This window comes from Callorhinus ursinus, unplaced genomic scaffold, assembly GCF_003265705.2.
Source record: "Callorhinus ursinus isolate GAN/ISIS: 27379988/994484 unplaced genomic scaffold, GSC_fseal_2.0 scaffold54, whole genome shotgun sequence".
NCBI lineage: Eukaryota > Metazoa > Chordata > Mammalia > Carnivora > Otariidae > Callorhinus > Callorhinus ursinus.
In genome coordinates, this window is record NW_027397116.1 from 6,234,434 (window position 1) to 6,259,800 (window position 25,367).

At 38.8% G+C, this 25,367-nt stretch overlaps 1 protein-coding gene and 1 non-coding gene across 3 annotated transcripts in view; both read left to right on the forward strand.

The window, feature by feature from the left end:
- The window catches only part of RAB3GAP2 (RAB3 GTPase activating non-catalytic protein subunit 2), a 96,275-nt gene that overhangs the window by 31,784 nt on the left and 39,124 nt on the right, over positions 1-25,367 (forward strand). For both annotated transcript variants that reach the window (XM_073884081.1, XM_025892026.2), the window contains exons 3-13: positions 4,654-4,777; positions 5,647-5,728; positions 7,443-7,490; positions 7,567-7,642; positions 7,971-8,072; positions 12,680-12,779; positions 14,975-15,073; positions 21,948-22,096; positions 22,920-22,999; positions 23,146-23,235; positions 24,565-24,704. In XM_073884081.1, coding sequence (XP_073740182.1) covers positions 4,654-4,777; positions 5,647-5,728; positions 7,443-7,490; positions 7,567-7,642; positions 7,971-8,072; positions 12,680-12,779; positions 14,975-15,073; positions 21,948-22,096; positions 22,920-22,999; positions 23,146-23,235; positions 24,565-24,704 — 1,090 coding nt within the window. The remainder of the gene's footprint in view (positions 1-4,653; positions 4,778-5,646; positions 5,729-7,442; positions 7,491-7,566; positions 7,643-7,970; positions 8,073-12,679; positions 12,780-14,974; positions 15,074-21,947; positions 22,097-22,919; positions 23,000-23,145; positions 23,236-24,564; positions 24,705-25,367) is intronic.
- LOC112839213 (small nucleolar RNA SNORA36 family) lies at positions 16,863-16,994 on the forward strand. Its single transcript, XR_003212157.1, has one exon. It is a non-coding gene; the product is annotated as a small nucleolar RNA SNORA36 family (small nucleolar RNA).

Genomic DNA, 25,367 nt, shown 5'->3' on the forward strand with positions numbered 1-25,367 from the left:
TCACCAGTACCCTGCCTGCTCATTGCCCTTGAGTTAGGTGACCAAACCCAAAGTCACGTCAGTGCCAAACACCTCTTGATAGGCCTGCGGTCCTCTACTCAAGAGGGTGTGGAAAGATTTTCTCTGTTGTGAGAAGAGATGTTCCAGCTTACTGTGGCCTGATTTCTGTGTACCGCATTGCTTGGGTACAAAGTGACAGATGCTGTAGAACAGTTCAGGACACGTCCTTTTCCATCCTTTGTTCTTTATGTGCCTTCGTATAGAGCATGTTCATTGTTGATGTCCCACCCTGATGCACCCAGGGATTTTTTTTTTCTTTTTGAGGTTGAGGATTTATTGAAAGAAATTCGATCTGTATAAGGTTTCTTCTCCCACCCTGCCAGTGGTTTTCAGGTTTCAGATTTACTTCCTAATATTCTGGCACAATTTGTATTGTTTGGCAAAATAGCTAATAAAGCTTATGGAGAAACAACCAGCTATGGTGAAACAACACATTTTTACCTCTGTTTACGATTTTAAGGATATTACTTATTTTTGGTTACGGTCATTGGGGCTTTTAATCTTATTCAGTCTAATACATTGAGTGCTGTGTCTTAGGCACAAAGAATAGTGTCTTTGGAATCGCATGTGACCAGGAGCTTGTGGCTGTGTATGTGTATAGCTTTCTCCCTGCCCCCCCCCGCCCCAAGTGACTGGGCATCAAGAAGCTATGGAGCTTGTGTTAAGAGCTCACCACCATTGTATTTCGTGATAAGCTGCCATCATGCCCAAATAGCAGGACTTTAGATCTAGAATTGCATGGCCTATCAAACCCTAATGATGATAATGTAATATCATCATATGGTAGTATTTTCTAACCTATTTTTAGAACGTGGACCTCCTGCTTGGACATGCCCCACTTTACCGTGGCAAACAGGGCAGATCTGCTTTTAGTCCTTCTGTCCCGAGGAAAGATGGAGAGGTAGAGAGGACATAGAAAAGAAAGTGCAGTGAAGAGTGAGAGTTTGGTTTTCTCCCTTTTTCAGCAAAACCTGAAAATGGTTGAAATGCCAGAAAGTAGGCTGCTAATTCACATGAAGTTTCTTTTTCTGGCTTCATATTACTAGAAAGGTGCATTTATGAGGTTGCTAAGCAGGGTTAGGCATGTAACCAGTGATTGTGGAGTAGTTTCTCTGAATTTGCGTCCAAGTAAGTGCTGTTTCCCGTGCTTTCATCTTGGTTAGTTCTTACAGGGCAAAATTCATGCTTGCTTCTGGGAACACGTGTAGTCCATTTGCTGGGATGGTGGCAGACAGAGCTGAGTTCTAGGCCCAGCTAAGAGGGTAGTATTTTGTTCCTTTTTACATCTCTCTAACTTGTATTTTCCATGGGTATGTCAGCCAGAATCTTGAACTGCTAAATCTTAGTATTACTTAAGGGAAAACGCTCCAGAGGATACTATTACCTAAGGATGTATTACTTAAGGATACTAGCTTTGGATCGGTTGCCCATTGGCATACAGGTTCATGTGCAAGAGGGATTATAGGTTATTCCAGTATCTTTGCAAATACCGGAAAGGAGATATGGGAATGCTGTTTCCACTCACCTGTGTGTCAGTGGGCTGCACAACGTGTGGACTTGAGGAGTAATATCAAGCATAGGCTTGGCCAGTTAGAAGGCTTGGAGTCTAGTGTGGTAGAAATGCAATCACAGAATCAATAGGTAGCAGAGAATAGTAAGGTTTTTGATTGCGATAAGTTTGAAAGAAGATAAGAGTCAGAGTAGGATGGAGGGCTAGGAACTGGAACTTGGGACAGAAAGAAAAGAGAGGGAAAGTATTCTTGAAGGAGTGCCTGGAGAAATGTCTCAAGGATACACTGGCTCACATGTTCAGGTAGTGTCCTGTGGGAAGGTTAGCCCGGGATCCAGTCATAAGTAATAGTAATCCTTTGAGAGAAGACTTCCATTGATTGAGAGACTAGAGTCAAATCCCAGGCAAAGACAGTCTTCTCCAAGAGCTGTTACAGCTGTCTACCAAGATGAACAAGCAGAAAGATCACCTGAATTAAATATCAGGAAGCTTGGGTTCTAGTTGGGTTCTGGCACTGATTCTGTGGCAGGGAGCAAATCTTTAACATCCCCGAGACCCTGTTTTCTTTATTATAAAATGCAGTTTTGAACCAGGTAGCCTTTAAATGCCTTGCATCTTTGTATTTCTTTTACTCTTTGTCTTTTCAGCAAATATAAACATGTAGATCTAATCCTTGTTAATGGCATTATCTTGAAAGCATAGGACAGAAACAGAAATAATGTGCTTTAATGGAAAGTAACTTTTAGATAATTTTTGGGATCTATTGTTTGAATATCATTTTGGAAGTGTGATAAAAGGAAAAAAAAAACCTGATTTATGGAACTTGCTAAAATTTGAGCTGTATCCTTTTTCTGGAGCAGTGTGTTGATTCTTTTTTATTGCCCTGAGATGGAAATTTTAAGGGCAGAGACTAATCAAAGAGTTTTAGGCACCACTGATTTCTTCTCACAGTACTTAAATATCCCTGTGTGACTTGCCCTGCTTCTAGCCGCCTACCTGAAGATGAGCTACTCTAATAACTTGAAAAGTCCTGAACCTCAAAGTTGGTACAACTGGAATCTCTGTTATTGGACAGGGAACTCAGGGCAGTGTTGCCTTCAGCTCACAAATGAGCCACTATGAGAAGTCTTGGGTGCGTGCAGGCTGAACAGAGACTGTATTCTACAGAAATTATAGGTTCGGGGAGAAATGAACTACAGCTAACCTGTACCTTATTCGTGTCATCTTTAGGGGATTAATTTTCTTCCTTATTTGTATGTAGAAAAGTGCACATTAAGAACAGCAAGCTGGATAGCAAAATTCCTTAGAAAAATAGAGCTTTAATAAGACGAGGACTTTTTCCAGTATTCCTCTTCTTTCAAGAGAGGGTGCATGCAGCCTCCTTAGCTTGCTCACCTTGCGTAAGAAGAAGGTTCCAGCTCAATTTGATTCCTATTAGCTAAGTTTTAAAAAAGCATAAATGTCTGAAAGAAAGAGAAAGGAAGGAAGGAAGGAAAAGAAAAAGACAGGAGGAAGACAACCTGCATCTCCTCCCTTCTCTCCCCATTTCCCCCTGATTAATTCAGTGTAAGAGCCACTGCGTAGGGCTGAGGTAGGAGTCCGCATGACATAAAGCTTAGAAGCTATAAGAGAATAGATCGATAATTTACCTGCATAACATTAAAAAAATTTCTACATGGAGCAAATTAAGCTACCGCATGGACTGGGAAAATGTTACAACTCTTATGTTCAAAAGGCCAGTTTTCTTTGTATGTAAGGAATATATACAAATAAAGAAGAAAAAGAGTAGCAACCCATAGGAAATCTGCAAAGGAAAGGAATAGACTGATTGTCCTGTTCTCATTAATAAGAAGAGAGTATACTGAAATACCGTTTTTCACCTGTTACATTGACAAAGATCCAGAGTTAAAGCATCTTTTGAAAAGTCTGTGGGGGAAGCAAGCACTTTTAAAACTTACTAATCAGATTATAAAATAACGCCACCTCTTTGGAGCACAAACTGACAAGAGTATAAGGTCATTCACTGTATCATCATTTGTGGCGGCCAGAAGAGTGTAGACATCACAGATGTCCATCATTAGGGGACTGGTTAAATAATTCATGGTGTGTCTGTACAGTGGAATACTATGCAACCTTTAAAAAATAAACTTCAGGGGCGCCTGGGTAGCTCAGATGGTTAAGCATCTGCCTTCGGCTCAGGTCATGATCCGGGGTCCTGGGATTGAGCCCCACATCAGGCTCCCTGCTAGGTGGGGAGCCTGCTTCTCCCTCTGCCTCTGCCTCTCTCTCTCTGACTCTCATGAATAAATAAATAAACATTTAAAAAAAAATAAAATAAACTTCATGGGGAATGAAGTCTAAGATATATGTTAAGAGAAAAAAAAGTATAGAGAAGTATGTGTATAATGTGCTATCATTTGTATAAGAAAAGGGGGGGAAGGGGAGTCTTGTATGTTCACAAAATATCACTTATCATACTGGTTGTCTCTAGAGGAAACAACTAGGAGGCTAGAGTACTAGAGTCAGAGAGAGACTTTGCAAAGAAGACCTTCTTAGATCTCTTGAGTTCTTAACCATGGGGATTTTCCTCTTTGTAATTATTTTATAAATAGTTTTTCAATTAAAAATGAAAACACCTTTCAGTTCAAATGAAGGAAAAAGTATCAAGTTTGTCAAATACTTTTACAGATTCGACAGCCATAAGCATCAGATAATTTTTTCTTTGCTGTGTTGCTGCAGATACCCTAGCGGTGTCTCTGGAATTGGATTATTCACTAAATTTCCTAATAGTGAATCATTCCTGGAATGATCCCTGTGTGACAGTCTTTTAATGTCTTACTGGTTTATATGTGCTTTTGTTAAAACTTTTTGCATTAATATTCAAAACAGATTAGTTTTGGTGGTTGTTTTCTTTACGGGTCATCTTTGACATGTTTTGATAAGGAATATTATTGAGACTTTTAAAAAGAAATGGGAAGATTTCTTTTTCCTTTCTGTTTCCCCTCATCCCTCAAGGCAGATAGGCTGAGATGCAGTACTTTCAGTATTTTTGCATACGCTGTAATTGAAGTTGTTACCCACAGGAAGAAGAAGGAAATACGTGCAAAACACAAAAAACTTCCTGGCTGCAAGATTGTGTTTTATCCCTGTCTCCAACCAATGATCTTATGGTTATAGCTCGAGGGCAAAAAGCGGTTTTTCTTGTGCGTAAGTACTCTTATTTTTTTCGATGTACTTTATTTTAATGCATAGAGTAGGACAGAAATGGATTCGATAGAAAAAATGTTATTGATGTTGGATGTGTTGTCTGGTGGCATTCTATAGTGTATTTCACATATTGTATAACAATTTTTATTTGTGCGTGTGTGTGATTTTCTTTCCTTCCTTCTATTGTTTGTTTCCTATTTTTCTTTCTTGACTGTGGATACTTTAACTGTGGCTCTGTTGCACGTCAGAGGCCAAACTGATCATTGCCCAATTCTTGCAAGGGGCAGTCAGAGCTAAAAAGGCTGCTGACACCTTTGTAGTAATAGTGTGAATGAGGTGATTTTCAACTATAATTTGAAAACTCATTGAACTCTAGTTTCTTATTTGGGGCATACATTTTTGGTTCATAATTTTTGTTGAAGATTAAAATTAAAGTTTACATAAGATGAAAAACCTCACTGATCAAAATCAGATCGTATATTAAATGGCTGTGGAATGGTCTTAACAGCAGGTTTATCCTCCTGTAGCATAAATCTAATAGAAAAGTGTTCTCTGTCATCTGAAGATGAAAGTCATTTTATAAATACAACAGATGGGGAGATGAGGTGGTATATAAGAATCAGTAACTTTATTCTGCAATAACTAGGACATTAGATGAATTTAATTGGAGGAAGGAGAGACTAAAAGGCAAGTAGCCTGGGTTGAGTTTTATCAAAATCTTATAAAAATTTTTTCTATGTTTACCCAAACCCATTAATATAGAATAATTACATTCTGTACCCATTCTGAAGGGAAACCATGATATTCATAAATCACTGTTTAGTATACTATAGTTAAAGTGATTTTATGTGATAACTTATTTTTTTCAGCAAAATGGAAATACAGCGATAAAGGAAAGGAAGAAATGCAATTTGCCGTTGGCTGGAGTGGTTCTTTAAACGTCGAAGAAGGGTAGGTACCAGTTAATTTTTTTGTTTGTTTCTCTGTGCATTAAATGTGTATGTGAAATTGTTTTGCTTATAAGTGAGAAGTTTCATCACTGGGATATTTAGTGACTGTTCATCCCAACTTAGAGGTTATAGAGCATGATTTGGCCAGCAAATTTAAATTTTACTCATGTGATTTTTTTTTTTTTAACTCCTGTTTGCAGAGGAGATTTAAAGAAGAACTCAGAATCCCATTCTTTCTCCTTTTGTTGTTTCCTGTGTTCTTCATTACTAATTTTATTTATCCAAAAAGTCAAAGGCAGTCATTGTCTTCTCTGCTTGGGTAGCATTGGCCTTGTACTTAAAGGGGACAGTGCTACATTAATTCTTAAAACTCATAAATACTTCAGAAAGGCAAGTTGGTAAATTCAGATTTCTAAATGACCCAGTAAGGGGGTTCTCTAGTGTGATTATATGAAGGAGCTGCTAACCTGGAACCTGTTTTTACTTAAATTTTTATGACTGAAAACTATCTGAGGAGAATGAGTAAGATCCTTCAGACTTTGGATTCAGATAAAAGACAACCAAGTGGAAGCCCATACATAGTACATGCTTTGCACATCGTAGATACTCACTGGAATGTTTTCTCTCTTACCAAAATAAATGATAATATTTCTCCTTAAGTCATTTAGTCTAACCATTTTGAAGACATTTAATTTCTTTCAAAAATGCAAAGCAAACATAATGGCTCCATTACTTGAAAGACAACAAACAAAAAGATTAATTTTGTACAGTGGTTGCCTAATACAATGTATGAGGCAGGAGTGTTTATAGTTTCTTGAATAAGCTGGTGATTGATGGGTCCTGAGGGTTGACAGGTTAAATTAAAGTCAGTAGGAGTTATTTTAATTTTGAGGCTTAGTCTCTGAGCTCCTGACAGATTTTTCAAGTCCATGTGTCACAAAAAGAATCTTTTAGGGAACATCCAGCCAAGCATGTGCTTGGAAGTGGGTTATCTGGGGCAATTTCTGCAAAGTATCAAGGAAGAAGCCAACTAGTTGAAATGCAGTTCATCCCTAGAATAATGTACTTGCAGGATTATGGTTTGCCTGTAATGTGACTAACATTCCTCCCACGCTCTGCCCAGTCAGTGCTTAGCTGATGCAGAAGAGAGGGTACTGCAGGAAATGACTGGTGATGATTTGCTAGTTCTCAGTTCTGTGTATAATCAGTTGCGTACGGTAAAGTTTTTGCTTTCTCTTGTGCTTTTTATAACACAGAAAGAAAAATACTGTTCTTTATTAACTTGAAGTGAATGTGACATTACCTTTTATGTGAATAATTGTATTTTTTATTTTTAAGGGAGAGAGCAAGCATGCACACGTGCGAGGTAGGGAGAGGGGCAGGACAGAGTGGGGAAGAGAGAGAGAATCTTAAGCAGGCTCCACACTCAGCACGGAGCCCCACGTGGGGCTCGATCTCATCACCCTGAGAACATGAGCTGAGCCAAAATCAAGAGTCAGATGCCGAACCAACTGAGCTACCCAGGCGCCCCTTATGTGAATGATTTTTATGATTCAACTTATTGTGGAGTTTTACTGTATTTTTCCTTATGCCTTGAATAAAACTGGTCCACAGAGCTTATCTTCCACTGGTTGCCCTTTAACATTAAATTATAGGGAAATAAAAGTAACTGATAAATTCATTAGGTAAGCATATGATTTTGTTTTCATTTTTAGAGAACATGTAACCAGTGCTCTGTGTATCCCACTAGCAAGCCAAAAGAGGTAAGGATAAATAAGTTATTCGTTTTCTCTGCTTTGATTTATGAGCTATTAAGATCATAAATTTTGTTTGTGACAGGAGTTCCACAGGGCGTCCTGACTGGACCTGCATTGTGGTGGGCTTTACTTCAGGTTATGTCCGCTTCTACACGGAGGTGAGTGGAGTGTTGAGCAGTTAGAAAACAGCACTTGGCCGGAATATCTAGTTATGCATCCCCATTATCCTTCTTTGTGACTAATTACCTGCCGCTTGGGAATGCGGAGTTGCTACTTCACGAGGGTGGAAGCAGGGATGGGGGGGGTGGGGGAGTTGTGGTGGAAAGTTCTGGTAGAACTATAGAGAAAAGAAGCTGTATTCTTCTCAAAGAGAGTATCTGATATCCATGGAAAACAGTTGGGGAAATGACACTCTTTGCCTGGTCATACCTGTTCAGGTCTATTGATAAGAAAATAAGCAGGGCTCTTCTCTGTGCTTCCTCCTAGAATGGTGTGCTCTTGCTTGCACAGCTTCTGAATGAAGACCCAGTACTACAGCTGAAGTGCAGGACCTATGAAATCCCACGACATCCTGGCGTGACCGAACAGGTAGCTTTATAAACAACTGTGTTCAGAGGAACCATGGCTTTACTTTGAAGTCGTGTTTTCTCTTTTTTTAGGAAACTTATAGGTATCTTTGTCTTGTGGCATAGTTAGCTATACTCTTGTAGTCTAGAAATATAACCTATTTGTAACTGAGTCAAGAACTCCAGTCTTGCTTTTACTTATTTAATGAAATACTCTACATTTTGTTCCATAATACAATAAAACACTTTAGTCAGAAGCCCAAAAGAGTTCCTTATTTTTGGAATTTGAGAGCGACTTAAGACACAGATGTGGTATATATGTTTTTTATTTGGATTTAGGTGTCAGAATTATACACAATAAAAGAAAGTTCTGGCTGTATTTATTTATTTTTAAAGATTTTATTTATTTATTTGACAGAAAGAGACACAGCGAGAGAGGGAACACAAGCAGGGGGAGTGGGAGAGGGAGAAGCAGGCTTCCCGCTGAGCAGGGAGCCCGATGTGGGGCTCGATCCCAGGACCCTGGGACTGTGGCCCGAGCCGAAGGCAGACGCTTAACGACTGAGCCACCCAGGCGCCCCTCTGGCTTTATTTTTAATACTACTACCACATTGTACTTACCTGTTTCTCAGAAAGGGGGTGAAGTTTTTGTTTATAGTGGAAAATAGATTAACTGAACTGAAGATTTGGACAGAAAATGATTCTGTTTCGTATCTAAGGCTCTCCAAATGTAGTTTTCACTTTTCAAATTCACTGTGAGAATTTGATAGTCTCACAGTAAAAAAAGATAATTGTAGAGCCACATAAACTAATATGCTCTTCTTTGGCTCACAGTATACATTGTCAAATCTATGTAAATATGCCTGCCTTCTTTTTACTATCCTGCTTCCAAAAGGTTTCAAGTAAACAGATGATGCATGTATTGTGTACCTATGTGGACTTAAATTGTATGAGAGATGGCCTGAAGCTATAGGGACTGGAGCTGTAGAAGAAACTTAATCTAGTAAGAGAGACTAGACTAATTCCTATTAATACCTTTGAGTGAGTTAATCAATAATGCAGAGCGGTACCTAGTCAACCACTATTTTACATGGCCAGAATAGATTCTGTACAAGTTTGGGGGAAGGGGAGAGCTCAATTAGAATGAGGACAGTAAAAGAAACTTTCATTGAGCAGGCGAGATTTGAATTCAGCTGTGAATAATGGTTATAGAATATAATTAGTTAATAGGAAAAGAGGGGAAAGTATTTTAGGTAATCAGGAGAACCGTGAAGGGAGATTGAAATGTAGGACTGTGTATGAGACAACAAAGAAACCTAGGTCAGTAAATAGTGAGAAACTGTTGAATAGGCAGAGTGGCCACATTTTTCATAAATTTGAAAGCTGAGTAAAAATCAGAATTGATTCCAGCGATGAGCAGAGCAACTGAAGATTTATGAGAAGGAAGTGATATATCAAAGGGATATTGAAGGACTCTTTCTTCAGGAGGAACTGGAGTCTGAGACTCTGGAATCAAGGAGGCTAGTTATCTGACTTTTTGAAGTTATCTGTATCACACGTGCAATGTTGGGACAAGACTCTGTAATCGCTGTGTGAAGAGAGAAAGGACCAGTCCAAAAATCATTTTACAGGAACAATGGACATGACTGGTTATTGTATAAAGATATAGAATAGTGAAGAGGAAAGTGAGTTGGCTCTAAGATACCCATGCCGAGAAGTGCCACTGACAAAGTTGGAAGAGAAGACAGCTTTGGCAGTGAATTAAGGTTATTAAGTTTGGTTTTGGACATGTTGAGTTTGAGGCGATGGTAGGAAATAAAATGAAAATACCAGTATGGCTTTATTGATACAGAATTCCTACACAGGTACAGAGACTAGATTGAAGAATGTGGTTGAAGTCCTAAATAATAAGTGAATTCTTCCAAGTAAAGGATACAGGAAAATAAAACTGAAGACTGAAAACTTAATAATATTCACCATCAGAAGATAGGAGAAATAAAACCATTGAATGAAATGAAGAAGGAGCTCTTGGAAATCTAAGGAGATAATGTGTTCATGAAAGATACTTCTCAAGAGCTGTTTTTTTTATTTTTCTATTCTCTGGATAGTGAAGGTTCTTTAAACCCTTTAAGCTTGCTTATGTCTGTACTACTCTCTTGTTTTTAGAGCTGGTGGAAAAAAATCACTTTTAAATACTTACTATTTGTGAGTCAAAATCTATTAGTTGAAAAATAATTCTTACCGAACGGAAACAGAAGTCTTTGTTGTTACTCTGTATTTTACATATGCATCTTTGGATATGATATGTCAACTTACATATCAAATGTACATATTTGTTTCTTCTTCATTGTACTCCCACATCTACGAAAGATCACAGAGCAGATTTCCTGATTGAGTTCTGGGCGCAATGAGTGTAGTAGAAGTGACCGCAGGTCATTGTAAACGATTCCAAAGAGAGAAGACCTCTTTCTGGAATGTCAAAGAAGTCCCTTCTGTGTCTTCTGCACAAAGATCTCTGTCATCTACCATAATTTCTGCAGCTTTTGGACCATTGGTGTTCGTATTAGTACCTTCTTCAGGAGAGCTCTCTGGTTTTGGAGATAACTGACTTGCTAGTGATTAGCTCCTCCAAGTCAGTGAGGAGGCTCTTGCCCTGCTGTCATGGTCAGTGGGCCATCCAAGCTTAGCCTTGCAAACCTGTCAGGTGAGCACCCATGCCAACTCCTCTCCCTCGTGGCCCAGAAATCTCTTTTAAAAATGGAAACAGCCTACTGGTTCAGTAGAAAAAAGGACAAGACCATTCTCACAAGAAGAAATATAATTGGTCAAAAAGCATATGATAAAATTTTGAATGTAAATAATAACCTAAGAACTATAAACCACTGCATTTGGATAATTTTTCGCCTTTCATGTTGACAAAGATCAAGATTTACAGAACTGTTAGCGACAGTATGGAGAAAAAGGCACTCTCATGTATTGTTGGTGGAAGTGTAAACTGACAGGTAACCTCTTTCTTGAGGGCAGTTGAATAATATGAATGAAAATTCAGACTACTCTATGACCCAGAGATCCAGTTGAAGAAATATATAGCAGCGTGAGAAGATATACACAGAAGAATGCTTATTGCAGTGATGGTTATAATAATGAAAATGTTCATTCATAAATATTTAGTTACTGCCTATTGTGTGCCTAGCCCATTTCTAACCACTGAGAATTCCTTGGGGAAGCAGACACCCCAGGGACCCTCCTTTCATGGAGCTTTTATTTTGGGGATGGTGGAGAGAAACCAGCAGTAGACAGCCAGAGATGGTAAGATAGTTCCAGTGTCTGATAGGTGCTAGGAAGGAAACAATCATGCTGATGAGATGGTAATGAGGCAGGAGAACAGAGGTGCTGTGTGATTTAGAGGCTCGGGAGCAGCCTCTCTGTGGGACTACATTTGAGCTGAGAACTGAATGATCAGAAGAAGTAGGCAGGTGATGATCTGGGAGGTAAGGTCTAGGCAACATTGAGAGCACTGAGGTGATGATGGCCATTGTTCAAGGAGCAAAGTGGGGGAGGGAGAGGTGAGAGGACCTTAGAGATGGGTACCCCATCTTGCAGGCCTAGGTAAAGAGGCCAGGCTTTTTTTTTTTTTTTTTAAGATTTTATTTATTCATTTGAGAGAGAGAGCACAAGCAAGGGGAGAGCCAGGGGCAGAGGGGGAAGCAGGCTCCCCGCTGAGCAAGGAGCCCAACATGGGACTTGATCCTAGGACCTGGAGATGATGACCTGAGCCAAAGGCAGACGCTTAACCATCTGAGCCACCCAGGCGCCCCGAGGGCAGGCTTTATTCTAAGTGCAGTAAGAAGCTGTTGGAGAGCCTCAGTCAGCAGATTGGTTTGATGTGCTTTGTCTCCCAAACTAAATGTCCATCACTAAGAACTCGTTCACTATATTTTGTAACATATGATGCAGCACTGCGTAGCCACAGCAAAAAATGATTTGCTCACTAACTGAAAAGGAAAAAGATCGTTGACCTGTTGAGTAATAAAAAGCACGTTATACTATATACTTTATATATTGTTCATATTTGCACAATGACTATATTTCATTTTTATGAAATTTGTACTTTTTTGTTAATCTCACCACCTATCCTGAAAGCATTATATATCATGTTTAAAAAGCATATTTGAAAAGAATTTTAAGTACTTGGGCAAAAGGCATTCTGAAATTAATTTTGCCTTTATTTTTACTTTTCCTCTGCCTGATAATGTCTTGTGCGATGGGTGGTTGACAGTTATTTCCGTTTTTCATTAATATTTTCATAGTATTTTCTATTTTTCATTAATCCTGACACTCAGCTCTAAGACAAAAGTAGATAAGGGTGCGCCTGGGTGGCTCAGTCGTTAACCGTCTGCCTTCGGCTCAGGTCATGATCCCAAGGCCCTGGGATCGAGTCCCACATTGGGCTCCCTCCTCGGCAGGAAGCCTACTCTCCCTCTCCCACTCCTGCTGCTTGTGTTCCTGCTCTTGCTGTCTCTGTCTCTGTCAAATAAATAAATAAAATCTTTAAAAAAAAAAAAGTAGATAAGTTTATTTGGCAACAATGAAAATGTATTATTTTCTTCTTTCTTATTTCTTTAATAGAATGAAGAGTTGAGTATCTTATATCCAGGTGCCATTGTGACTATTGATGGATTTAGCCTTTTTCAGTCTCTTCGTGCTTGTCGAAATCAGGTAGCAAAAGGTAATTTTTTGGCGAGACGAATCTAACTTCTAACGTCTTACTTAATTTAACCTAGAGAATTAAACATGGGCTCGACATTAAAAAGGCCTCTGTACTAGATTTACAGAAAAAAACCCTGCTACTGTAGAGATGGGAGTGCATTGTTGGGTAGATTGCTTAGTAAGATAAAAGCAAGGACTGAAAATCTACTCTCTACATATTGGGGTAAGGGAACCAAATTTCTCACTAGATCAGCAGCTCTCGGGCTGGTGTTACTAGAATCCTCTGATTCTGCATTGCTTCCATCCTCACTGAGGGTAAAGATACCACTGTGCTCAGGGGGAGTTTTCCCCTTGGCAGGCAGGACCCAACAGGGAGTCAATGCCGGCTTCTTTTTGCTAACCTAGAACACTTCTGAATGGACTAGTTAGAGGCCTGAACAATGTGTATATGGACAACTACATTATTTCCAGACTTGGGGGTGAAAAGGGCCCAAATAAGAGTTCTTACTCTTACTGCTCAGAGTTTACATTCTTTGGAAGAGAATACAGAGCAAAGTTGTATTTCATCAAATTCAAGATGCCATTGTTTGTAGATGCACTAGTATTTTATGTACACAAAGCAGCAAAAATGCTGCCAGAGAAAAACACATCATCGATTTTAAGATCCCAATTTTAGAAAAGCCTTAATTAAACCCAGTGAAAATACCAGGACTAGTGTAGACTTCCTCCTTTTCTTCTGGGTTTGGGTAGAGGGGCCTTAATGGCCCTAAAACAGAGTTTGTTTTGTTTACAGATTGATGTGATTGGTAAAATCCTGAAGTTTTGGTTATATGGGTCTTTAATATTACATACTTTTCTATTAGGCGAGAACTTGTTTGAATTTTTATACCTATTTTCGTAATCTTTTAAATTATTTAAATTTAGGCACAATAAGCATCATTATCTTGAGGTCACTTAAAGTAGTCACCATTAATATGTATACCTACAGAGCCTGGCAGTTTTCTGCAGGTAAGAATTCAGTCAATGAAATAAACTAGAAATAGAAGATTATGATTGGTATTGTAAGCCATTTAATTTTTATTATTTTTGAATTCCTGTTTATTTTTATGTTTAAGACCATAAGACCATTTTGTCTCCTAGGAAGGCAATAAGCCATTTAGGGCCCTCTTATTGTAAGTTGCTCTAAAAAGAATTCTGATTGCATAGCCAAGAAATTGTTTTGCTTTTTATTTCCACATGTAGGGAAATTCTCTTTTCTTGGCCTTATTGTCAAATCTGAAGTGCTTAGAGGAATATATTTTTTACTTATAATAGTACTTTCTGGAATAAACAGCCAGAATCCAGCTGTATTCTTTTTGTTTTTGTTTTTTTGTATGCTAGGTGTTTTTTGTTGTTGTTTGTTTTTTAAGATTTTATTTACTTACTCGAGAGAGAGTGAGCACAAGCAGGGGGAGCAGCAGAGGGAGAAGCAGGCTCCCCGCTGAGCAGGGAGCCTGACTTGGGGCTGTATCCCAGGACCCTGGGATCATGACCTGAGTGGAAGGCAGACACTTAACCGACTGAGCCGCCCAGGCGCCCCCCCAGCTATATTCAAATAATGTAGCATGAGAATTTACTGATAAATAGACCTTGTGCCTGATCCTGTGGCAAGAAGTGTAATAATTGCTTTTTCTTTCATTACTCACTAGGCAGAAATACTGAGCAGTGACAGGCATTTTATTCATTCTTTCTGGCAATGCTATTGCTAATGTATCTTTCTATCAAGGCTGGCCTTGGTTACTTGCCTTACGGACCTTGCTGTCTGGGTGCTCCTGCCCAGCATATCATCAGGTTTTTAGTTTTTCACCAAGTTAAGGCACTATTAGCTGTTCCCAGGATTTTATCCACTGTCTTTCTCAGGGGGAAGAAATTGCTTATTTGTCATCAGTTGCAGTTTGAATTCACCTTAAATTTTAGTAATATTCTAGGGTTTTTAATTACCTTCTCCAATTACATTGAATTTTCCAAAAATCTCTTGTGACAGTCAGCTTACCCTTAATGTTTGCATTTTACATGTATTGTCTTGGCAGAATAAAGTTCACTTTAACCTTGTTTACATTGCCTTGCCTCATCATTTAAGTTTTAGAGTAATAAATCAAGTTATTCCATTTTTAATGGGTTTTTGTAAAACTCCATCTATTATAGTTTGGATTGTTTGCTTTTTGTCTTTAACAGCTGCGGCATCGGGCAATGAGAACATACAGCCTCCACCGTTAGCTTACAAGAAATGGGGTCTCCAAGATATTGACACTATTATTGATCATGCTAGTATTGGTAAGCATTACTAGTTCAAATTTTTATGCAATTTATTTTTTTTACTTTTTAATTGATGTGTCTCATTTATTAGAAATGTACATCGCCTTTAGTGAGACATTTGGAATTTACCCCAGACTTACGGATTATGATAGGTGTATGTGTTTAAGAAGTGGTAGCAGTTTTAATAATTAATGTCTACAGCAGTATCGAGCAGTTTTAAGTCTTTCACTGTTTGAATTTTTTTTGCGGATAAGTTTAATCCATGTAATTACCATATAGATCAGTCTTCTAAAAATACAACCTTTAGACCAGCAGAATATAGATTAAAAACAGATTTCTCCTTACAAGCATATTTTAAGACTCACTCTGTTGGGCATTAGGAACACAGAAATGAAAAGACATGGTCTCATCCAGGAAGCGTGAGTTGAGTGGAAGACACATGTGAAAACAGTTGCAGGACTACAACAGTAGTAGACGAAGGGACCAGCGGGAATGGGAGCGGAGAAGCCCCAGACCCTGAGGGGAGTAGGGAGCAGGAGGCTGACTCCGGTCTGACATTGGAAGAATGAGTAGGACTTGACCGGAGAACAAGCCCAGAAGAGGCATCTGGTCGACCTGTACACAGCCTGGGGGTGGCAGTGCACTGTCTGCTGTAAAACTAATGGGCACTAAGGACCACTGGCAACAAGCATGTAAACAGGACTCAGATTTTGACGGGCCTCGTATGCTATGCAGAGAATTTAGATCTTTCTCCTAGCAGCATTGAGAGCCATTGAAGAATTCAGAGCAAGAGAATGGTGTTACCACTTGGTCTGTTAGAAAAATCACTTTGGTGGAACTTTTTAGAGGCTGTAATATAGGGGTCAAGACTAGAAACTAGGCACAGTAAGGAAGCTGTAATTATCTTGGTAAGAAGTAATCAGTTTCTGAATTAAGGTAGTAGAAATGGGGGTGGAGAAGAAAATACTACTTAAAAATTGTTTTTTTCTGCGTACCAATATACGCCTGTTAAAAAATTCAAATAGTACATAAATATATAAAAAGAAAAAGAAAAAATATCCCCTTAGCCCTACCATCCAGAGATACTCACCATTGGCATTTTGGTAAGCATCCTTACAGACTTGTGTGTGAAATGCATGTGTAATATATATATGGTTATATAGAGAAATAGGTTTTCATAAATAGGATTATATCATATCAACTGTATGACAGCTCTTTTCTAATCAGTGTATTTAAAGAGCCTTTCAATCAATTTTGCTAATACACATTTTTATCAGGGTCCTAATAGAAGACAGATGGCACCCTTGAAATAGGACAGTTGAAACACGTTTTATTTATAGAGAAGTTGTCTAGAAAGATGTGGTGTTGGAGAACCACAAGGGATGATAGAGCATCTCAGGGCTTCTTAGCAGCCCAGCTGTTGACCACTCCTAGGACAAACAGGGTGAGGACCTGGAGCAGTTCCAGAACTTGGAGATGACGAGTAGAATCAGCATCTTAAGAGCAGGTTGACTTTTGCACAAATGTCACAGGGAAATAGGCATCCTGACTTCCAGTTTCCTTTCTGTCTTTGCTCTCCTTATGAGACTTCCCATTGTCTGAACCCAAGTTGGAGGTCACCATTAATGTACACACACTGGCCCCTGAGAGTGGGTGGGGAGAAAAGGAAGGAATGTGAATCCACAGAGTCAGACAGAAAATACCTGACACACAGATCTCTTTGTTTATTGTTGCATAGTTCTCCTATGGAATACTCTACAATCAGCACTTTACTGGTAGACAGTTTGTCTTTACTTTTGCTGCAAAATTCCAAAGTGTTGAGTTCAGTTCAGGGTAGCTTCCCTGTTCTGTTAATTGAACTTTGGAACATTGAAACAGGCTAGGAAAAATGATTGGATAGAAAATACTATTCTATTCATTTATCTCCCAGCCTACAAAATTATTTAAAAAAAAGGTACAATGGGGAGGCGCTTGGGTGGCTCAGACGGTTGGGCGTCTGCCTTTGGCTCAGGTCATGATCCCAGGGTCCTGGGATCCAGCCCCACATTGGGCTCCCTGCTGAGTGGGGAGCCTGCTTCTCCCTCTGCCTGTCGCTCCCCCTGCTTGTGCTCTGTCTCTGTCAAATAAATAAAATCTTTAAAAAAGAAAAAAAGGTACAATGGACTTTATTTTACATGTACATCTTTATGTAAAGTTTTGATGAATTCATTCAACAAATAAGTGAATACCTATTATGTCCTAGGTGTTAATAATGGAGCTAGAAATACAAGGCAGACAGGACCCTGCCCTAATGAAGCTTACATTCTGGTGATAGGGAGACACACGGTGAACAGTTGAACCAAATGAATAATTTGGTAATATCAAAATGTTGGTATGTATCATGAAGAAAATAAGCAGAGGGTTATGATGGAGAGTAAAGAGAGAGGGCACACCAGGTAGACTGGTGAGGAAAGGTCTCTCCAGGGAAGTGACATTCAGACTGAGCTATAAAGGGTGTGAGAAGGAGCTAGCTATGTAAAGAGGTGTAGGAAGAGCATTCTGGGCAGAGGAAGCAGCAAAGAGCCTCAGAGTCCTGAGAAACAGGAAGGTCCATAATGACTTGATTGTTAAGAGTAAGGGTCAATGGGACAAGGTCAGGTTGGAGATGGAGACTAGGGTCAGATCACACAGGGTAAGGAGTTTGGATTCTATTCTAAATACAGTGGATGTCATTGATGGAGTCTAGGTACGGGCTATTTAAAATTATCCTTCTGACCTGCTGCTTAGAGAGAGGCTTGTAAAATAAAAAGTAAAGGCAGGGACACCAGGAAGGAGTTTGTTGCAGGAGGGGAGAAGGAAGGACGGCTTTGCCTACAGTTGGAGCAGTGGCGTTGGAGAGGGGTAGACAGAATTAACATATATTTTGCACTTGGAGAGGGATGGATTTGAGAAATAAGAGAAAGGAAAGATTCAAGGATTTCTTAGTTTTTATCTTATTTATTTTAAGGATTTCTTAGTTTTTAAATTTGAGCAGAAGAGTGGATGATCACATCTTACTAAAATGAGAATAAGGAGAAGGAAGAGCTTTGAGGTGGACAGATTGGAGTTCTGTTTTTTACAGGTTAACTTCTGACACAATTCCACATTCAGATGGAGGTGTCGAGTGGGCGGTTAAACGTGCATGTCTAAAGTTTAGGGAAGAAGTCCAGATTGTTGATAAAAATTTGGGAGGAAAAGGTTGACTGTGGAATGCTTCATAGAATCCAAGGAAGGGAGAAGGTCCACGGGATTGGACAACGTAGAGCTCTTCATTAAGTCTGATATGAGCACTTTGAGTGGTGGACCAGTGAGGATGAAAGCCAGATTAGAGTAGGTCGGAGAAGAAATATTTCCACCCCTGCTTTCAAAAATTAGAAACACAAGAACGAGAAACTCTATCACAGCCTCTCCATTTTTATGTCCAGTCTTGACGTCTTCCTTAAAATTTATACTTTTTCCAGTGCCTGCTAGACTTGCCCACCTGAGTATCCAAACTTAACATATCCATAACAGAATTCTCGATTTCCTCCCCTGAACCCTTTCCTCCTTTTTTCTTCTATATCCTCTCTTCTGTTGCTCACACCAAAAGATTCTGAGTCATCCTTGACCCCTCTTTTTCTCATGTGTTTCATCCAGCCTCCCATTTGTCTCTTCCTGCACGGTAGACCCTATCTGACCACCGCTCATCTCCATCACTGTTAATGCTGTGGTCTGAGCCACCATGATGTCTTGCCTGAACTATTGAGGGAAAAAACATTCTAGCTGGTCTTTCTGATTCCTTTCTTCCGTCTCTAAACTCTGTTCACCAGTTAGTAGCTAATAGCCTTTTGAAATGTAAGTCATGTTTTTGTCACTCTTCTGCACAAAATGTTATTTATAGCAGCTTCTCATCTTAATAAAATCCGAAGGCTTTACAGAGTCATACCAGGCCTGACATTGCCTGGTTTATGGTACATCTTTTACATTATCTTCTTTAGTTCCCCCCTCCGTGTGTTCCACCATGCTTGTCTCCTTGTTTTTCCTGAGATGCACCAAGCATCCTCCTGCTTGAGAGCACTTGTGATTGTTGCTCCTTCTGCCTGGAACATTTTACCCAGCTAGCCACATGGCGCTCTCTCACTTCATTCAGGTCTCTGCTCAAATATTATTTTGTCAAAGAAGTCTTCTTTGTCTACTATAATCTACTGTAGTCTACTGTAATAGACCTAGAAAATTATCCAATGAGTTTGACTTTATGGAAATTTACATTAAGATTTAAATTAATATAAATATTTTAATGATATTTAATACTTAGTAGTTTAATATTAAAGTGTATTTCAAATTAGTGTTCTATTTATATAAATATATTTTAATATGCATTTTTAAACTAAATTATAATTTATAATATAAATTATGTTAATATTTATACTAAGGTGTTGCAAAATGTGGGCAGGCCTCAGATGTTCAGGAAATACAAAAAAACTCACATCTAAGGAAATGTAATTACAGTAGGCAGCTTGTCTCAGCAGTGAGTAATATTTACATCATTCTTAATAATGAAAACAGTGAATGTGAATTTAATAAAAAATTGAAATATGTGCATATTGGAAGGATATGGTGGGAGGAAGAGGACCTGTCATTATTATGCTATATCTTCATTTACCTTAAATCAGTGAAAAGTAATGCTAAGATTGGTGACTCAGAAGACAGCGGTCCTCTGGATGCCACCACTTGGCTGCAGTATAGAGAGCAGGACAGCATGTTAAGTACAGCACAGGGGTTTAGTCAGCACGCTGTAGACTGTAGGACAGGAGGGTCATGGAGGCATGGGAGTTGGGGGTCGAGGAGGACGGTAGGATTTGGGGCTGGTTTTGGATGCCCATTTGTTTGTGAGCCTTACTCTGAAATCCAGGTGTATTTTTCCCCCCTGGCAATACTCAGCTGGTCTGCTGTAAACAGCAGAGACTGCAGAAAGTTTAGGTCATCCAGGTTAGGATTTGGCGAGGTTAGTATGTGAGAGAGACACAGGGCAGTTGTAGGTAGGTATCTGCAAGAGAATGATTATGATGGAACACAAATCTAAGCCAGACAAGAAGAGAAGTGAATGCGGAAGTTGCTTGATAGTGAAAAAATAGTAGGATTGATGAAACTCTTGATGAAATTGTGGAATTATTACTGGGGTTACTAGAGTGGGATAGTCAAAAGGTGGTATGCTTGAAATCAAGGTTGCAAAGGCTGTAGAGTTGACAACAGAGTCTAAGGTGTGTGTGGCACTGAAAGTGGATAACCAAAATTGTGGGGAGGGGAGGGTCAGAGCGGCAAGGACGGAAAGAACTGATCGGCCATCTCTTCAGAATAAATTAGAATAAACCCACTTAAAATTTTGGATACATACTGGGAAGTTGTCCCCTGGGTAGCTTGTAGCAATTTATACTCCCACCTATCTTATGTGGGAGTACGGAGAGAAGTTAACTTTAAAACTGAAATTTCAATTTATATGCCACACAATGGGTGAATTGTGTGCTTTCATTCTGGTAAAGTCGGGCCAAACTTACGCAAATTTTTATCATATAGTAAAAACATTTTGTGTATTGAATCATGAATTCATTCATGAATGTGAGCCAGGCATTCTGATCTTTCAGAATAGTCCAGCTTCTGCAACAGTTATTTCATCACTTTAATCCCTAAGTCCAGCAAATGGTTTGCTCTTGAACTCCCTAAAAGTATTTCCTTTCCCAGGACTCTTCTTCAGGAACAATGTGTTTTTGACCATTTGCAGGTAAAGTAGAGGCAACACCTATATATGAAAATTCCATTCTACAGTGTATTTGAGTTCAGAACTTCCCAACTGGTTGTCTTCATGTACCATATGAGTACCCAGGTACCATATGTGTGCCTGAGGCCACATAGGTTGGAATCTTAGCAGTACATCTTTACTCTCTCTCGGCTTATTCCCCCCTTGCCACCCGGGTGAAGTTACATGACCTTGGTTTTTCCTCTGCTGCATATAGGCATGTGGATGCCAGCATTCAGTCTGTCTGCTTTTGCTCTTAGAGCCTTGGGGAAATGAAAAGTTAACTCTTCCTTAGAAAAGGTGGGGGATTTCTGGACTACAAAGCAAAGGTTTGAAAGTGTTCGTTTTTGCTGTGTTGGGAGGGGTATGGGAGCACAGATGCTCTCTCACCTTTTTGGTGGGAGTGTAAATTAGCACCACCTCTATGGAATGCAGTAGAACAGTATTTAATAAAATTTTTAAAAACGTGATCCCCTCTGAGCCCACACTTCTATATAAGAATTTTCCATACAGATAGAGTTCTGTAGGTGCACGAAGACATATCAAAGATATATATATTGTAGCATTATTTGTAGTGGCAAAAGATGGGAAGCAACATAAATGTCCATGGGTAGGTCAGATCAGTTACGGTACGGCCGTACAGGGGAATGTTCTGGGTGATCGAGAAGAATGAGACATGTCTCTTTGACATTTTATTAAATGAAAAAATTGACTTGGTGTGCTGTCATTTATGTACAGTATCTCTGAACAGCAGCATAAGAGACTGTTTCAGTTGAGGCCTCTCAGAACTGACTGATACCTCTAAGTAAGGCAGACTGTACTTTTTGTACTGTTTGAGTTTTGTAGCTGTTAAAAAAATTAATATTTAAATTTTGTTTTTGTAGTATTTTGTGGCTTAGAGGAATAGATGGCACTTTTAATATCTTACGAATATTTTATGACATTGATTTGTAGCTTTTAAAAATGACTTTTATCCGTTAAATAAAACTAAGCAGTTTGCGTCTTCGAATGGAATTGACGTAAAAATCTAATGACCTAAAATGACAGCGTCGTTTTAGTGCATTCTGCTCACGTGTTGTTGCTGTTGTTGTTTTAAAATAGGTATTATGACTTTGTCCCCTTTTGACCAAATGAAGACTGCCTCCAATATAGGTGGATTTAACGCAGCAATTAAAAACAGTCCACCCGCCATGTCTCAGTATATCACTGTCGGGTCCAATCCATTTACCGGCTTCTTCTATGCTTTAGAGGTAAGAGTTTCCTCACTGATCATGAGTGAGGCCTCTCTTGGTTTTTCAGCTTGTGTACAAATTGGATATTGAGAGTTAGCCTTAGAAAGATTCATCAGTTTACATTTCTAAGTTTCATTGGCAGCTAAAATTAGTCTCCACTGCCTTTCTTCTAAATTCTTTAGGTGAACTGAGAAGGTACTAAAGTCAGCGTAAAACAAACTTCTCTGTTTCTGATGCCCCAGATTCTTAGTTGATTTGTCTTTAAATATTGATGCAGTCAGCAGCAGCTCAGGGGTGTGAATGTCGGCCCCCCCAGGGATTTGAGTACATCAGGAATTGTAAAGCTGCCAACTGTAGTAGATGTAAGTGGTGAAAATTGGTTCCTAAGGTAGGGGACCGTTAGGTGCTATTTCTCGCTTAAAAAAACCAGCCTTCTCAGAATTGTCCAGACTATCTCTTTACTTTAATAAAAATATACATTAAAAAAAGAGGGACAGAAGCCAGTTGTGTGTAGATAGGAAATCCATAGCACTGCTAGAATAATGCCATCTTACTGTCCTAGTTTAAACTTTTTAAGTTAATTACAATTTAAGGAGGGAAATCCTGAAGACAGAATAGACAACAAGCAATTTTACTGTAAAACTGTAGAGTTAAAACTTTTGATTATATTGCTGCCTCCTAAAACAGAGCTTTTACTGTATGGTCTGAAAGATGCTGAATATTTTTGCTAGTCCAGGCTTTACAGCTTTTCACAAATTTTAAAAGTAAGCCTTGTGTAGAAAGCTTGTTTTGTTTCTTTGTCAGCTGTTCAGTTTTCTCTTTCCTGTGTCCTGTCTTCCAGGGAAGCACCCAACCATTACTGTCTCATGTGGCGCTGGCGGTCGCAAGTAAACTCACTTCTGCTTTATTTAATGCTGCCAGGTAATTTCATCACAATTCCGTGTAAAGTCATTTGTATTATCTGTTTATCTGTAAAATTATCCGCTTGCTTTTACCATCTGTTTTCGTCTTCTGCACATGAAAATGCTGGGAGCGCTGGTTTTATTCTCCATTTCCTTTCTGTTCAGTGGTTGGCTTGGTTGGAAAAGCAAGCACGAAGAAGAAGCAGTGCAGAAGCAAAAGCCAAAGGTGGAGCCAGCCACCCCGTTAGCTGTCAGGCAAGTCTGTCACGCTCCTCTCAGGTTTTCGTATTTTTAAAAAGTGTGCTGTTAAATTTATGGTCTTGCAGTGCGCTTAGTTGATTCGTCGATCTCATTGAGTTTTTGGAGCTTCTGTCACAATATAAAGTCCATGAGGAGAGTGGTTCTTGCCTGTTTTGTTCACAGCTGCCTCCCTGTCCTGTAGTAGTGCTCAGTGTGTATTTGCCAAGTGTGATTTTATACAGATACCTATAATCTTAAGTTGCAAGAAAATTTGTGAGAGCTGTTGAAATTTTTTAAAGAGCTTAGATAGTTTATCAGTAAGCTCTATAGACTTAAAAAGTGCTTAATGATTTCTTTAAAAAACATAAAAACAAGGAGTCCCATGCATTCAATCACTCTTCAGAATGCAGGGTTGTGCTTTTTTATTACTTCAGTTGTGCTAGAGGATAGTGTATGTGTCAGGTTTTGGGATGAGAGAGTGTGATTTTTTGCTTGATTTTGTTTTAAAATCATTTTTATTACCTAATATAAAATACTACCATGAAGGGAAACAGAATCCTCCCCCCCCTTGTAGATGTTCTTCACTTAAGAGATATAACTAATTATCTGTTATTAAAATTTATTGAAGATGAGCCTCTAAGGTTTTCTCATCTTTTTAAAAAATATGATAACATCTCACATTTTCTAAATTCACTGAAGAATCAAGAAGTAAGCCAGGTGGCTCTGTGCTTCCAAGTAGATTAACAGCATTGGGGCACCTTGTCTCCGGAATTTCCCTCCAAACGAGTGCACTTCTCCTTCCACAGGACCTCTTTCCTTTGATCTTACAGTTCCAGTAAGATTGGTTCTAGACCAAGAACATTTGAGAGAGAATTATTTAGAAGAGGGGAAATTCTTCAGGCAGATACAGGGATGTCAGGATATGATATCTAGCAGAAAGAAGAGATTAGAAATATGAACTTAGACAAAGATGCCTGTGTAGGAGCAAAGAATTCCAAAATTTAATTGGTTGTGAGGGTACTGTTTCCTATGATATAACAGTTAATCAAGAAAAGATAGTTATACTTGATATTCTCTAAAAATGTAAGATTGGATATCTATAGAGAAAATTTATGAAATAAAACTTAAGTGGTTTTATTTTATAATGGAAGAAACTTCTTTGGCATTTTGTTTTGCAAAATGTCTGGTGTAATTAATTATTAAATTAACTATTAACCCATGCAGGATTTCTATTTCTTTATATAAAAGCAGATTTGACCGACTTTGTTTATGCAGTTTATGATTCTGTCATCTTTTTCTAGACTGGAATTTGATTTGAGCTTTTTATTTTCTTTTATATAACAGATTTGGACTTCCAGATTCTAGACGCCATGGTGAAAGTATATGTCTGTCTCCATGTAACACACTGGCAGCAGTAACAGATGATTTTGGCAGAGTAATTTTATTGGATGTAGCTAGAGGAATTGCAATACGCATGTGGAAAGGTACTTCCTTATTAAAATCCAGAAAAAAATGTTAATTTGCTTTTTACCCCAATAGTTGAGCAGTATTATCATCCTTCAGCTTCTGGTGGACAACACTGCTTAATTCATTATGTTTATGCTATCTTTTTTTTTTTTTTTTAACACAAACTCTTGTCAGTAACACTTGATCTAGTAGTCCAATTGCTCTATCCTTGAAGTTTGATTAATTTATCGGCACTTTTAATTCTCTTCCTTGTATATTTTTCATTTCTCACTGTCATTGTCAAATTCCTGAAGTCAGTTTCTTGCCTCTGTTACATTCATTCCACTTCACAAGGTCATGTTTAAATCAGATGTTCTCTTCAAATCTAGAATGCTAAATCTTTCAAACTAAAGATGGCAAAAACCCATCTTTGCTGACTTGACTTCCACATCTGTATGCTTGGATCAATTTACTTAAGTTTCTTAGTAGTATGTCAGTTGGGAGCTGTAGTTAGCTGCTAATAAAAGAGCCAAGTTCAGGATTGATATAATATGCCCATGACATCCTCAGGAACCCAGTTTAACTTCCTGAGCTTCCCCACTCAAGGTTATTTCATGGTTCAGATGGCTGCTGGAGCTCCAGCCTTCCTATCTGCAATCCAGGAAGGAGGAAAGGAAGAGGAAGAACTACCAACGGAGTCA